The 14808-nt window shown below is 37.2% G+C and overlaps 1 protein-coding gene across 1 annotated transcript; it reads right to left on the reverse strand.

Annotated features, from left to right (window-relative positions):
• Nucleotides 1–11826: 11826 nt before the first annotated feature.
• LOC120350259 lies at nucleotides 11827–13935 on the reverse strand. Its single transcript, XM_039422849.1, has 3 exons — nucleotides 13736–13935; nucleotides 13189–13275; nucleotides 11827–12804 (listed from the first exon to the last, which is right to left on the reverse strand). Exons 1-3 carry the CDS (start codon nucleotides 13933–13935, stop codon nucleotides 12549–12551), a joined length of 543 nt encoding a protein of 180 aa, XP_039278783.1. The 3' UTR covers nucleotides 11827–12548.
• Nucleotides 13936–14808: the final 873 nt, after the last annotated feature.

Here is a 14808-nt window from a genome sequence, read left to right on the forward strand (position 1 = left end):
TTTGTCAAGATAAAAATATTTAAGGATTTCCAGTATTGTAAAATACAAAGCAATCCCACCTTCAAACCAGTCCACTACCATTCAACAAATTGGTCAGAAGCGTTGAATCATACCAGACAGGGTCAAAGATAGAATAAATTAGGAAAACCTTACAATTTCTACAATCCTTTGTGCTGGCTGCTGCTGTACGATATACTAGTGACCTCAGAATAATAATACTGATGGCTGAATGTCTGATAACTTGAATGACCTTTGGAAATTCTTATTTCCAAGGTAGATTTAATCAGAACATATAATACTGCTGATATTAATTAAATATATTATTGGAGGTATCTCCTTTCAAATTATTCAGATTCAGATCAATACCAAGTATTCAAATATTTGATGACATTTTATGTCATCAGTATTATAGATGTCAACCTGGAGCCCAGATGATCGTATGGTCTTCTGTTACCATCGGAGAGGTGACAGTATGTACCCTCGGGTACATATGTCAGTCACATACCCTTCCCATCCTCACCCCTCCTTCCCACAGTAGGAACAGTGTGTCACTATGTATATCGTAACTAGTGAGGAGAATTGAGTTTAGGTGAGTTTTGATGATGCTCGGTAATCTCTTGATGAGATCTCGTTGTCCAACGAGCAGGCCGGCCGCTGAGCTACTGCTCAACAGTGCCGCGAATCCTTACCCCCTCCCTCTCAGCTACTGAGGGAGGCTCGTGAAGAGCTAGTAGTAGGAGCTCAGTCTAGTGCGGGTGTTCAGTGCAAGCGGTCGGTAGAGAACCAGTGAAGGAAGCAGCGTGCAGCTAGCAAGTGAGTACAACTCATGTCCAGAGTGTACTCCGACTCCTTCGACTTCTAGGAGTTGTGTCTTAGGTTAACTGGAGTTAACCGAAGGCGCTGGAAGCTCCGAGATTCAGCACACACAGCAGGTGAGTGTTGTTTGACCACTTCGATGACTTTTGGCAGCAACTTGCCTGATTCGACCAGTGGCAACAAGTCGGGTTTTGGCTATAACCTGACTAGACCTTGTACATCATCAACAGGACCAGGAACGGTAAGAGGACCTCGAGGAAGGCTTGGGAACGCCTTTCTCGACCCCGAGACACGATCCTGGTCGCAGGAAATAGCTGGTGCCTGAGGTTAGGGACCCGGTGACCAACAGCGATGTCGAGTGTAAGGGACCTCCTATCTTGCTATTTCCAACAGGAAAAGCAAGAGGACCTCGAGAAAAGCTTGGGAACGCCTTTCTCGACCCCGAGACACGATCCTAGTCGCAGGAAATAGCCGGTGCCTGAGGTTAGGGACCTGGTCACCAGTAGTGACGAATGGTGTAAGGGCTCCCATACCTTGCTATTTCGGCCTAGAATAGCAAGAAGACCTCGAGTAAGGCTTGAGAAGGCCTTTCTTGGTCCCGAGACACGATCCTGGCCACAGGAAATAGCCAGTGCCCGAGGTTAGGGACCTGGTGACCAGTAGTGACACCCGGTGCAGGGGCTCTCCTACCTTACTATTTCGACCTAGAATAGCAAGAGGACCTCGAGTGAGGCTTGGGAAGGCCTTTCTCGACCCCGAGACCCAATCCTAGCTACAGGAAACAGCCGGTGCTCGAGGTTAGGGACCCGGTGACCAGCTATGACGACTAGTTCCGAGGCTCTTATACCTTGCTATTTCGGACCTAAATAGCAAGCAGACATCAAGTGACAATCGGGAACATTTCTCCCATACCAGAGACCCCCCTCATGGCAGACACCAGATCGTTTCTATTCCTCTCTCTCCACGCCCAACCCTGATAGGCAGTGCGAAAGCATGGCCTCTCTTACCTAAAAGAGGGAAGCATTTCAGCAAGGTACTCAAGACCCTGGTCCAATCCCCGACTGGAATGAGGGTGGTTGACGGACGCCCCACCAAGCTTCCCATCCCCTGCTGTGGCCCACCCCAGATGCCGACTGAGTCTAGCCGGCCCAGAGCAACACTGGGGATTCTGATAGAAGAAGGTGTGGGCAAAAATCTACTCAGAAGATTGTGGGGCTAAAGGTAGGAGGAGAAGAACAGTGATGAGTGCTGAAGAGAAGTGTAATCGTGGCAGAGAGGACAAGGATGATACAGGAGACGACAGCAGTGATCCAAGAGTGGCCTGGATCTACAGGCTTCACAGGGATGAAGCAGTGAAATTCTCGGCCGCGGCAGGCCTACCTACAACTGGAACCATGCTCTTGTCGAAAACCACCTGAGGACAATGGTGGAGGCCGCCGGTTCAAATAGGATTGGTGGCAGAGCTGGCACAGGTCAGGAAGAGGGAGGAGCTGCAGCACTGTGGCCACCAGTCGCAGAGGCCACTGCATCTTCCAGACTGGAAGAAAGACATCTCCAGAGTTTGATGGTGACTCCAGCAACTCCTGGGTGTACAGAGTGTACGATCAGGGCTTGAAAAGTACGAGCCTGAGGAGGGCTCTACAGGAGCAACAACAGCGGATTGTTGAAATGCTCCCCATTCTAGATAATGGGGAGGAGGTGCTTCGTCGAGGAGCGCGGAGGCCAGCACCAGTTAGCAAGGAGGTGACAGCAGAGACGCTATACCATGCAGAGCCTGCACTGGTGAGGCCGGAGATGCCAGAGAGGCATAATAACATGCCTAGGCATGTGTTGAGGTCATCTACCAGACCAGCGGCCCCTGCTACATCCTGTATGGACCCGGGTGCCATGTGTGACAAGGTTATAGGGTGGCGGCTCTCATATGATGGCAGTGGAGATGCTCCAAGTTTTATGGAGCGGCTTGAGGAGCTGCAACAAGCATATGGCTTGTCTGGCAGACAGTTATTTCCAGCGTTACCTGAAATGTTAGTGGGGAAATGTTCCTTATGGATGAGGAATAGGAGAGAAAAGTGGAGACACTGGGACGATTTCCTGAGAGACTTTTGGTCTTGTTACTATCCACCTACTTATGAGGAGGATCTTGAGAATGAAATTCTCGACAGGCGGCAGAGAGAAGGTGAGCTCATAGACAACTATGTTGAGGAGCTGCTAACACTGATGAGAAGAAGAGGTGGTTTTTCCGAGAGGAGCCAGGTACACAGATTGTACAAAAATCTTCTACCACACTACAAGCTCTACATCAGGGAGGCTGAAGTGTACACCATCAACGACTTGCTACACTTAGTGAGACAATATGAACGGATCAAGTTCGAGGAGAAGAGTGCTCAACAGAGACAACGAACGAGCTGTGAAGCAGGAGGAGGTGAGGAAGCAGACCAAGCCTCAACAGGAGACAACTACTACACAGCGCTGGAGTGAAAAACCTCCAGAAGGCCTCTTGTGTTGGCAGTGCAAGAAGGTGGGGCACTGGAGATCAGAGTGTCCGGAGGTTTCACTCTGCTCAAAGTGCGGGAAGCCTTGACCAAATTGTTCCTGTGAGAGAGAGCAGAAGAAGACTTCTGATAAAACAGGTGTGGTTAAAACAAGGCTTCAAATCCAGCTAGAGCCGGAGCTCCAGGATGACAACCATCTTTTCACAACAGTGGAAATAGGAGACATACAGTACAGTGCTCTAGTTTGGAAGCAATGAAACGAGAGCCTGTGCAGCGCGGCGCTGCTATGGCTAATGGAGCGGCTGCATGTCTATGAGGAGGTGTTATAACCAACCTGAAAATTGGCAGAATATCCCTATCAACAACACTCACAATAATGGAAGACCTTTCTCCAGATATTCTGTTTGGTATGGAGTTTCTTCATGAGCACTGGGTGAAAATAGACCCCTATTCCCAGTCAGTGGAATAGGATCCTCATCTCGTCAAAGCACACATTGGAGACGATATTTCCACCCCAAAAGTGGGAAAAGAAGCCGTCAACTCTAGCCTGGCTACTGTAAAGACCCAGCCTGACATGTGGAGGTCGAGGAGAACACCTAGAATTATTCCTGTGAGGAAGAAGGAGAAGAAGAATTTTCCTCAAGTCCAAAAACACCTAGGAGCAGTGGGGAAGACTAGGAAAGAGGAATTCATCTTTCAGAAAATTTTTCCCGCCTGTGGAAAATTCATTTGCTGGCACTGTAAACTGCCGGGGCACTGGAGGTTCAACTGTCTGGAAAAGCTGTACAGGAGGTGGAAGAAAGAGGATAATTTTCAGCAAGGAGCTGGAGATAATCATCGAGCAGTGCAGTCCAGAAGACTGCCTGTGCTGGAAACTACACAGACAGTAGTTTCAGATATTGGAAATGAGAATTATAATGCCAACCGGTATTATAATATTGGAAAAGGGGGACAAGGAAGGTGAACTCTGGACAGCTAGTTTACAGGAAGGAGTGTCACCTGTCCTCGGGTGCTAATCAGCTTGCTGCGAAGTTAGCACCGGAATTTTCTGGCCCATATGAGGTCGAGGAAATGTTGAGTGCCAGTAAGAGGTTTACTGTGCACGAGAAAGGCACCAAGCTCCAGCCACACCTGCCCAAAGATGAGGAAGAGGATGGTGATGAAGAAGTTGCAGAAAAGGTGGACAGAATTCGAGTGGATGGACAGAAGGATGCCGAGTGCGTCTATAGAGGGTCGCTGCCTATCTGGAGGATGGGATACTAGAGAGGTGTCACACGCCGCCAATAAGGAGGTAAGAGGCGAGAAGGGATGGATAACATAAAGAGTTCAATCATATCACAGCTTTAGAGCTATTTCTGATTGATAAATTATCCCATTTAAAATGAGGAAATTAAATTTTGTTATCAAAGACAAAATTGCATAGGAATTGAAGAAAATTAATTCAGAATCATTAGCACGAATTTATTAGCCGAATTTTGAAAATTAATAGCATTAGCACGATTCCAAAAATAATGAAAATATTAATAGACTGAATGACGTGGTGTCTTGGCACCATAAAATAATTTTGAAGTAAATAACTAATCTTCAGTAGAATTGTGAAATTGAAAGAATAGATAGCCTAGTCAAGGTACCACTCAAATAAAATTATTAATAAAAATTATTATTTATTATAATATTTATTATAAATAATAAAATTATTAAAATAAATTATTAATAATAAAATTATTTAGAATATATTATAAAGAGTAGTCATATTATCTATAAAGCGATAAGAGAACCATGAAAAATTGTAATTATGCAGTAATGAGAATCCTTTGGCAGAAATAAAATTATAAAGCGGCTTCTTTATTATTGGCAGATTATAAAAAAAAATTGCTTGTACAATTTGAGGTTAGAATCCTTTGTTTGATTTAATACATCAATTGATCTTAGATCAATTGACAATTTATTGAATTGATATCAAACAAATCAGCTGATTGTTCAATCAACTAATATAAATTGAATTATATTTTTACTCATAAAATTTATATACTATATGCTAGGGAAGGTTTATGTAATAAGATAACAACAATTATTATGTTACTCGAATATTTATTGAAATCTAAAAAAAGTATGAAAAATAAGAGTATACAAAGCTCACATGAAAAATTAAATGTATATCACGTTATAGCTTCATATATTGAGATTTATTTATTGGAATGTTCTCAGGCTATTATCTAAGCTATTTATTTATAAACTTTTATTTATCTTTGTATAACAAAGTTGGAGAAACCCTGAATCTTAAGTAACTAATTACATCACGTTTTACTAAGATTAGAAAGCCAATCAGAGGAAAGCTTATAAATTGTTAAAGGGAGAGATGAAATTTTTCTAAAAACTGCTCTCTCTGGCTTGTGATCGCGACCTATGCGGAGCACATGGAGAATAGGGTCTTTTTTCCAATTAATTTTTAAAAACATCAAGCCAATCCCTTTTTTAAATGTCAAGTATATGTAATAAATGTTTGATTATTTGTGAACTCAGTGTTTGTTAAAGAGTTCTTAACTGTAATTTATTCCCGTAAATATATCTTTAATACTGATAGAAACTTGTAAGAAATCTGGACCATACAGGAGCCCTGCAGAGTCGAAAGGATCCAGCTTATTAATTATTGGAGATAATTAATTATTCTACAAGAACTTCAGAACATCATTATAGTGAGTGTGCTAATTATATTAAATGAGCTCATTTAACTAAGGCCTTCATCAGTGAATTGGGGAATTAATCAAAGCGCTATATAAATTTTATTCAAATTTAAGAAATTCGCAACATGTCGAACACTATCATATAGTTTATAAGAACTCTTTTTATGAATTTATTTGATATATGTAGGAAGCTTATTTCCATGCTTGGCACGAACCCACAAACCCTGAGATTTTAAATTATTACTCTTATTAATTACTATTCATTGATCAAAGTATGTTCTATTAAATCTATAGACTGAACAGGTTCCAGGTTATTAAGTTCTGAACCGACTTGAAGTCCATATATCAGTATTAATAAAATACATATTTTTACAGCTCACAATTTTTGCATCTACTACTGAGCTAGAGCTGTGGTCTGAACCCAGCATATTTGCGAGCCAGACGGCCTTAACTTTTTGCAAATCTATTTGCAAGCTAGGGATCTTAAGGCGAATCAGCATAGAAAAAATTTTGATTCTAGCCCTATAGATAGCAGCACTGTTGGGGTCAAATTACTTTATGTGATTACTCACTTATTTTTAGTCCAATATGGAAGACCAAAACTGTTTTGCAATCAGCTTAAAGGTTTGAAACTTGCTACCATATGCTTAATTTTTTTTCCAATTTATTTTTTTTCCAAAAATTAATTTTTATATTAAGAAAAAGTAGGTAATGAAGGTAGTCATTTTAAAGGCAAATTTTTTTCAAGAATTTTAAAATTAATTTCAAACAAATTGGTTGAACGGTTCTTTCGGAAGCGCGTTTTTAATTCCAATGCATTGTTCAATTGGATTGTATTGTTCACGCGGTCAGAACAGTAGTCAGGACAGGTCAGTTCACTGCCTAAGCCTAACGCACTGATTGAGTGCCTTCTCACTCATTCTCTCTCTCTTTCTATCTGACTAGTTCCAGAGCTTTCTTTCTTTGGAGCTATAGTCAGTGACCATATTGTGGTTATTGTTGTGGGAGTGAGTGATTGACAAAGTTTGCAATTCACTTAATACATTTTTTTTCAATCTGAATAAGTATTTACAATTGATAGCTTTTATAATAAGTAAAAAGTTAACTAATGCAGGTAGTCATTTTAAAGGCAAATTTAAAATTTAATTTCAAACAAATCGGTTCAACGGTTCTGTCGGAAGCGCGTTTTTAGTTCCAATGCATTGTTCAATTGCAGTGTATTGTTCACGCAGTCAGAACAGTAAAATAATAATAAATAAATAAATTTATTTGCTTGAAGCACATATGCTAATACAAACGAGTTGAGTTGAATAAAGTCATTACATTCCATGATATCAAATTACTGATATGTCTTAAATCATATATGCTTTAAATATATATCACAAGTAAGAGTACTTTAGTAAGTATATGTTCCTAATATACAGAAGAATATATCTATTACAATCAAAAAATTTTAAATTTTAAAATAAAATATCAATCTGTACATTTTCATTTAATAACAATTCCATAATATCTATCAATCATAGCATTCCAGTATTATATATCTACCTATACATATTTTATAAACGTGCAATAACAGTTCAACTACAAATATAATGAATTTTACATAAAATTTATCCAATACTACATTTCTTACATACTAATAAAATACCATTTATAGTAATCAACAATAATAACATTCTAGTTTTAAATATCTACCTATTCGTATTTTATTAACAAAACGAGTAATAACAGTATTAACTTCAACAATAATAAATTCTAGACAAATATATCCAATAATACATTTTTATATAATAATCCATCACACATACAATAATCTCTTCCAACTATCTAATTTTTAGAGCTCAATCTATCCCCATCAAACTTACTTTATTCAGCTCAATGCATTCCCCACTTAACCATCTAAAATGAGCATCGAATACTTTTAATATTTTCAATGATATCCTCTGTTTCCTGACTATAATTATCGGACATTATTCAAGTGCTTATTATCATAGATCTGATTTCGATTGCTTTCATTGTATACACATACAAACGGTTGATTTTCTGCTCCATAAAGTTCGAAGTAATATGGGTTTGTAGTAACCACATTTGTAGTGAATTTTTCTAAATAGTGTCTTCTTATTCCACCATACATCGGGCACCTCAACAGAAAATACTCCACAAATTCCTTCTCTTTCATATTACAAATAGGGCATTCTAATGAGCTGTCCATATTCCCAGGTCTCTATTATTATATAAATAGAAAGAGTCAGAACAGTAGCACACAGTCAGTTCACTGCCTAATGCACTGATTGTGAGCCTTTTTACTCATTCTCTCTCATATTCTCTCACTCTCTTTCTCATTTTCTTTCTATCTAACTAGTCTCAGAACTTTCTTTCTTCGGATCTATAGTCAGTGACCATTATCATGGTTATTGTTGTGGGAGTGATTGACAAAGTTTGCAATTCACAAAATATATTTCTTTGCGTAATGGTTCAATCAACAATTTTACGATTATTGTGCAATGACAAAAATAAAACAAATGAATAGCTGTAGTGTGAACTTGAGTGTAGTTTTGAAACATCAAAACAATGAAGGTGAGCCCTCTTCTGTCAACATTGTCCTACTATAGCATTGTCCTTCGTCCTAACTTCTTTCCGTTTCCATTGTCATTGCAAATTCAACCCTCTATACTTGTCACCATCTACCCATTTCACACCCGCTCATCCTTTGTCTATCACCACCTACACCTCTTATGTCTTTCTTTCCTTCACATGACTGTAGTGAACCTCCCGAGCTGTAAAACTCACTTAGGAAGTATTGTACTAATTTTGAAATCCACGATTTGTATAATAATATTACTCATCATGTGTTTGTGAATGTATAGAACTTTATGAATACTTTATATATTATGGAATAAGTCAGAATAAGTCGTCAATTAGTGTCATTTGCAATGATGGACATTCTTGTGGCGCAACTTCAGGTCTTGGATCACTGGTAATCACTTTACATTTCTGGCAATGCGGGCATTTGAACTTCATTGTCCATTCTAATGATTTTGAAGTTGAAGCAGGGGTGCCCAGCCCCCCCAAGGGCAATGGCGCAAGCCCCCACCCCAATCCAAGTGTAATGCCCCCCCCCCAAAGTACCCCAATTCCCAACCCTTTAGTTTTCAACATTAGTCAGTGTATGACAATAAAATTCACATCTTACATTCTAATCTTCTAAATGAAATTATTTACCTTTGTCTTGTGAGGAGTTCTTTCTGTTTTCATAATATTGTAAAAATATATACCATCGTTCCTTATCTCTTTTAAAATAGAAATAAAGTATCTTTTTGGTATCATTTTTGAGACTAGCAGTGCACCCGTTCTTGTTCGGGAGGACTAGAAAGTACTAAATTACATCAGGAAAAACTACATGACAAATATTTTAATAGGATATTGAAAGATAAGTAAGGGAGGCTTTGCTTTTTAAATGTTATGGTTACTTATAAAAAGTTGAATAATAATATAATTGATAATTCTTTATTGCAAAAGAATATTGCATAGCAATTTTGGTACCTAAACATTCATGCAAATTTGGAACGATTTTATTCATACAATATATAATGTCGGCAAGCTTAGGTATTCTAAATCCTATAATATAAAACGAGCCAATTCTGTTGAGATGTTTTGATGTTTAAATGTTTAGATGTTTATGTATGTATTTCACCGGATCTCGAAAACGGCTCTAACGATTCTCACGAAATTTAGAACATAGTAGGTTTATAATATAAAAATTCGATTGCACTAGGTTTCATCCCTGGGGAAACTCGCTGAAGGACATTGAAATAATTTATCAATTTCAATCCTGATTAATTCCAGTAGAACCAATCAGATAAGCTATCTTCTTGATATGGTCTTCTGTGATTTGTTTCGTGAAATTAATCAGGATTAATTTAACATGCTTTTGTGAGAGAAATTTTTGCATTCCTCTGGGAATCAATCTCAATCCACTGTGATTAGATAGAACCTTTATGTATGAACTATGAATATTCATTATAATTTCTTCTTTCGTAATAATTTTTATATGCTTTTGTAGGTACTCCAGAGCGGAGCTCGGTGCCCCGATATTTATCATAAATTGGAACAGGTTGTCACTGATGTTGTGTTGTTGGTAGTATTTACTTTTTAACATTACAGGAGTAAATAACACAAGTCGAAATCTTTAAATGGTTTGGTTTTTGGAATAAAGATATCATCTGAACAAGTACATTTTGTAAATTCTATTTATTAATGCCAAATATCGGGGCATCGAGCTTTGCTCGTTATTTATTCATTGATAAACAGAACTCAATTCTTTAAATGATTGGGGAAGGACTAACAGGCACAGCCCAAAACTGTTTCTTCCCCGAATTTTGATTTATACACTATAAAATTTATAGTTGGAATAAAAATACATGATACAATACATGATAGAAACTTGCGATTGGTCTTAAATGAGAGAAAATTTCATGCTCTATAGGCTGAAATTTAAAATTTTTTTTGCCTTAAATTGATCTTGAATTATTGTTAATATCGAAAAACTGTCAAGACTGTGAAAATAAGAAAAATATCGCAAATTTCTTGATTTTTGAAACAAACGTATCTTACTTCACGATTATATTTTTACAAAAATCATTCACCTCCCATAAAAGAGGAGATTCTTTTCTTCAAATCAAGACCAAGTATCATTTTGAGTTACCGAGACACACAGTTTTGAATATAGAAATCGGTCATTTTTCTATGCATTGAAATATGGGCTGAAATACACTAAAGGAGGAATTTCCTATTCTTATAACAAATTTTAGTGACATGATACATGATTTTTAACCGCCTTGACGTGCTGATATGAACGAGCTGTAGTACGAGGAGATGTGATCATTCAGTCAAAATTCATAAGTGATTAAAGTTTTGATCCTGGACGTATCCTTATGTGTGCCCCCCACTAGGAAATACTGAAATCTTACGAGTGATTCTCATAGAACATAACCCTCGTAAGGTGATTTCAGCCGAAATGTGTTTCTTTTTTGTTAGGAAGGCCATGAAAAGGTATTATAATGAAAATTTGAATTTTGGCTGTAGGACATGATTTTTTATTTTTGGGTGTATTCCCCCTCCCACCACTACTAAATTCAAAAATACCTAAGGAATTCTGTTCAGAATTAATATTGTTAATTCACGTGATGTGTGGATTTCTATCATTACTAGAAAAAGATCCTAGTTGTATAGGGTAGAAGTGGTAGGTTTGCATAATTTTGGAAACCCCTTAAAAAAATACCCCTTTTTTTGAAAACTCTTAGCTCTGGAATCAAAAATCGTGGAGTCCTGCACGACCACTCAATTTATTGGAAATTTTATTATGTTTTATATTTTAAATATAAATTTAATTATCTTCAATGTTATATAGAGAATGCTTTTTCTCGAAAAATTCAAGGTTCTCGAGATTAAATGGAAAACTTAAAAAAGTCCAAAATTTTGGGGGTGAAGCCACCCTCTGGCGTGTCAGCAAATTTCAGATTAGAATTCAGGGCCCCAAAATACATATAGAACCGACGCAAAAAATTCTTTCGGGCTGTTTCCTGAAAAACAACTATTTGACTGGACTATTATACAAAACAGAAAAAAGTAATAAAGCATTACACTAATTACTTGATTACTGTGTGGTAAATAGGGTGTAAATTTGAAAGATTGAAATTTGCTTCATTTGATATTTTTCACAAATTTTTGACAAGAGAAGTTTTTTACTCGCACTCTCTCTGACAATCGCTTTCTCTCTCTTCCAACCCCTAAGTTTGGAGAAGCAATACAGCAGTGAGAGAGAACGCGTTTGGCGAATGATAGTTTCATGCTTTCTCCCCTATCCCTGTCACACTCTTTCTCACTTCAGCCCATTGTAATATTTTCTGTTGTAGAACGATGTGCAGAAAGTCTCTTCAGGTTTGGAATGTCTTTTGTGCCTATTCTTTGTAATTGAAAGAAAAAAATCTTACTATCCCTCTCTGACTCTTGCTAATATGTTAGTTTTTCTTGGAGCTTAATAGAATCGCCAACCTGAGGCGCCTATTGCATGAATGAACTAGTAATATTAGTCTTATTAACTAGTGTGGAATTTATTTATACTGTACTAAAATTTCAAATAAATATTAGTCAGGTGATCGAGTCATTATTGCTATTTTCATATTGTAGGCTATATTTGTTTTTTTTAGCTTTGAAATACTGGCTTGAAAAAATATTTATCTAACTAAAAGTATCAAATATTAACTATGAAAAATTATTCTTGTTCTTGTTTAGCATCTACAAACGCCTTCAACACAACCTAGCTGAATCATTCAACTTCTAATAAAATTGATCTTATTGTGAATCTTCTCTTGCGAAACAATACTAGTCCAAAATCATATTCCTCAATGAGTAATATTGTGGGTTGATCCAACAAAGCTTTATATATATAACAGTTGAAAAAACAATAGAATATAGAAAAAAGTGTACCAGTGACCAAAATACATTCTACTTGTTAGGAAGTATAGAGAACACCATATTCGTATATATGAAATTAGTTGTAAGTTGAGATGATGACATACCTTGTTAGTAAAGTATCACAGACGTTACTCTCCATGTAAGAAACTCCACTATTTCGCATTGAGGTGGTATCAATCTCATGGTTCAAAGCTGGTTGTAGACCAATTGAGGGGATTGGTGGCACAATTGTAGCAAAATCAGAGGTGACATCAAGGACGCTGTTTTTTAGATTTGACTCTAAGGTGGAAGAAGATGTTGATGGCCCAGATTTTTCTTCTCCTTTAGATTTCCTTCACAAAAAAGAAAAGTTTATAGGTCTGATGTATTAATTCTCATTGAATTAAATTTTAAATGGATATAGTTTGGGAAATAATTGAATCATAGTTAAAGAAATGGCTGGAAACGTTATGTTTGTATAAGAAATAATATTATATAACTTTGAATTTGAATGTCTATTCCAAGTATCATTATTCAAATATGTGTTTTTTATATTATAATGTATGTGTTGGCTTATTCGTTTTTTCAATTGTTATTTTTATTTATCAAAAAATAACCGGTGGTTTGGTAGATACAAGAATATGGACCATAAAAAACTTCACTTCTTTTTATAGAGGGAAATAATAATTTACTATACTAGCTGATAATTATATTCTGTACACTATTGAGTTACTTACTTTTGCTGTAATCTCCATTTCATCAAATGCACTGGTACTTTTCTTTTGTGTGGTCTTCTCTTCTTTCCTTTAGGAGTTGACGTTGCACTGCAATTAAATTTAGAAAAGAATTATTCTGGAAACTTGTGATTATGGAATATGAAAAGAAAGTGTATGAAGCAAATGGATTTGTAAATTCATATTTCCAACACAGAGAATGGGCTACTGTGATACTAATATTGTCTTCGTAAGGGTATAATTGTATTTATGGTGGAGGGTGAATTCCTATAGGGAATACTTATAGAGAAGGATCAGACAACCATGAGACTTACAATTTTAATTGAATACATTTGACTTTATTAGAAGTAATGAGCATTGGGATCGGGAACATTTCCAATCACAATTTTCTCTATTTAATTCACTTCATGTATAAGTGATGCTTATAAACTCTTCAAAGTTGAATATAAAGTGTTGTGAGTTGCAAACTATTCATTGTAAATTCTTAACCTGTTGTAACATAATGCAAGTGAGATTGTGGAAATTCGAATCTTGAAATTACAAAGTTTACCTGGGTTGAAAGTTCTCAGTGGATACAGAAATGGCATCTGCTGAAACACTGTCAGCCTGGGAAGATGAAGGCGCTCTAGGCAATGAGGTAGAGTTGCTACCCTGTAGGGTTGTTAGTCCTAGACCAATGTTGCTAACACCACCAGCAGTTTGCAGCTGCCTGAGGATTGTGCTGGCAGGTCCTAGCATCATCACAATCATCTTGCCTGGCTGCTGCTGCTGTTGCTGCTGGGCTTGGCTTGGTCTTCTCTGCTGACCAGCCTGCCTTGTCCAATGCCACAGTCATGAGCTGGCACCATAACTCATCTTCAACAGAACAAAAAACCGTTAATAGAAAAATGGATGTGTACATGTGTGCGTGTATAAGTAGATATAATAATCATATACTTTCTGCATACAAATAATTTCATGTTTCACCCATTTCCAATACTCTGTCTCGACTGCATCGTAAAGGTCTGCTCGAGTCATATCCTCTTTATAGCCCACCCAATCAACTGACCACAATGGACAACTTTGCCATACCTGCATGATTGGGAATTTTGAGTACACAATTTCAGCTTCAACAATAATTGGTGCAGTTGGGATTTCTCTAACATAATCACCTACAAATTCAATCCTTTTTCGAAAGTAAGTGGGAAAACAATGGGTTATCACTCCTCATTCTCTACACTTTTGACATCTCTGTGTATTGTAGAAATGTGCAAGAGCCTGATATGCAGAGCAACTGTCCACAAATGCATCAATCAATCTACATAACCTACCATCTTTGTATGGACAACTCAATATGGCTAACTGTTTCGCAAACTTTCTAGACATGTCCATTATATAGCAAAAAAAAAAAAAAAACAATAAAACTGATAGACAAAACTTGGATACCAACCTCTGTTACTGTCACTGGCTATGTATCATGCAAAGAATCACTTGTGACACAGACTTCAGGAGCACACACTCTGCTAATGATCAAAACACTGCACTGATGCTCCTCAACTGTTCTACACACTATTTATATGCTTCCCAAGTGAGTGGGGGTCTTCTGATTTATTTTTTTGATTTTTCATTATTATTTTCATTAAT

The sequence above is a fragment of the Nilaparvata lugens genome, chromosome 3, assembly GCF_014356525.2.
Source record: "Nilaparvata lugens isolate BPH chromosome 3, ASM1435652v1, whole genome shotgun sequence".
In the NCBI taxonomy this organism is placed as follows: domain Eukaryota; kingdom Metazoa; phylum Arthropoda; class Insecta; order Hemiptera; family Delphacidae; genus Nilaparvata; species Nilaparvata lugens.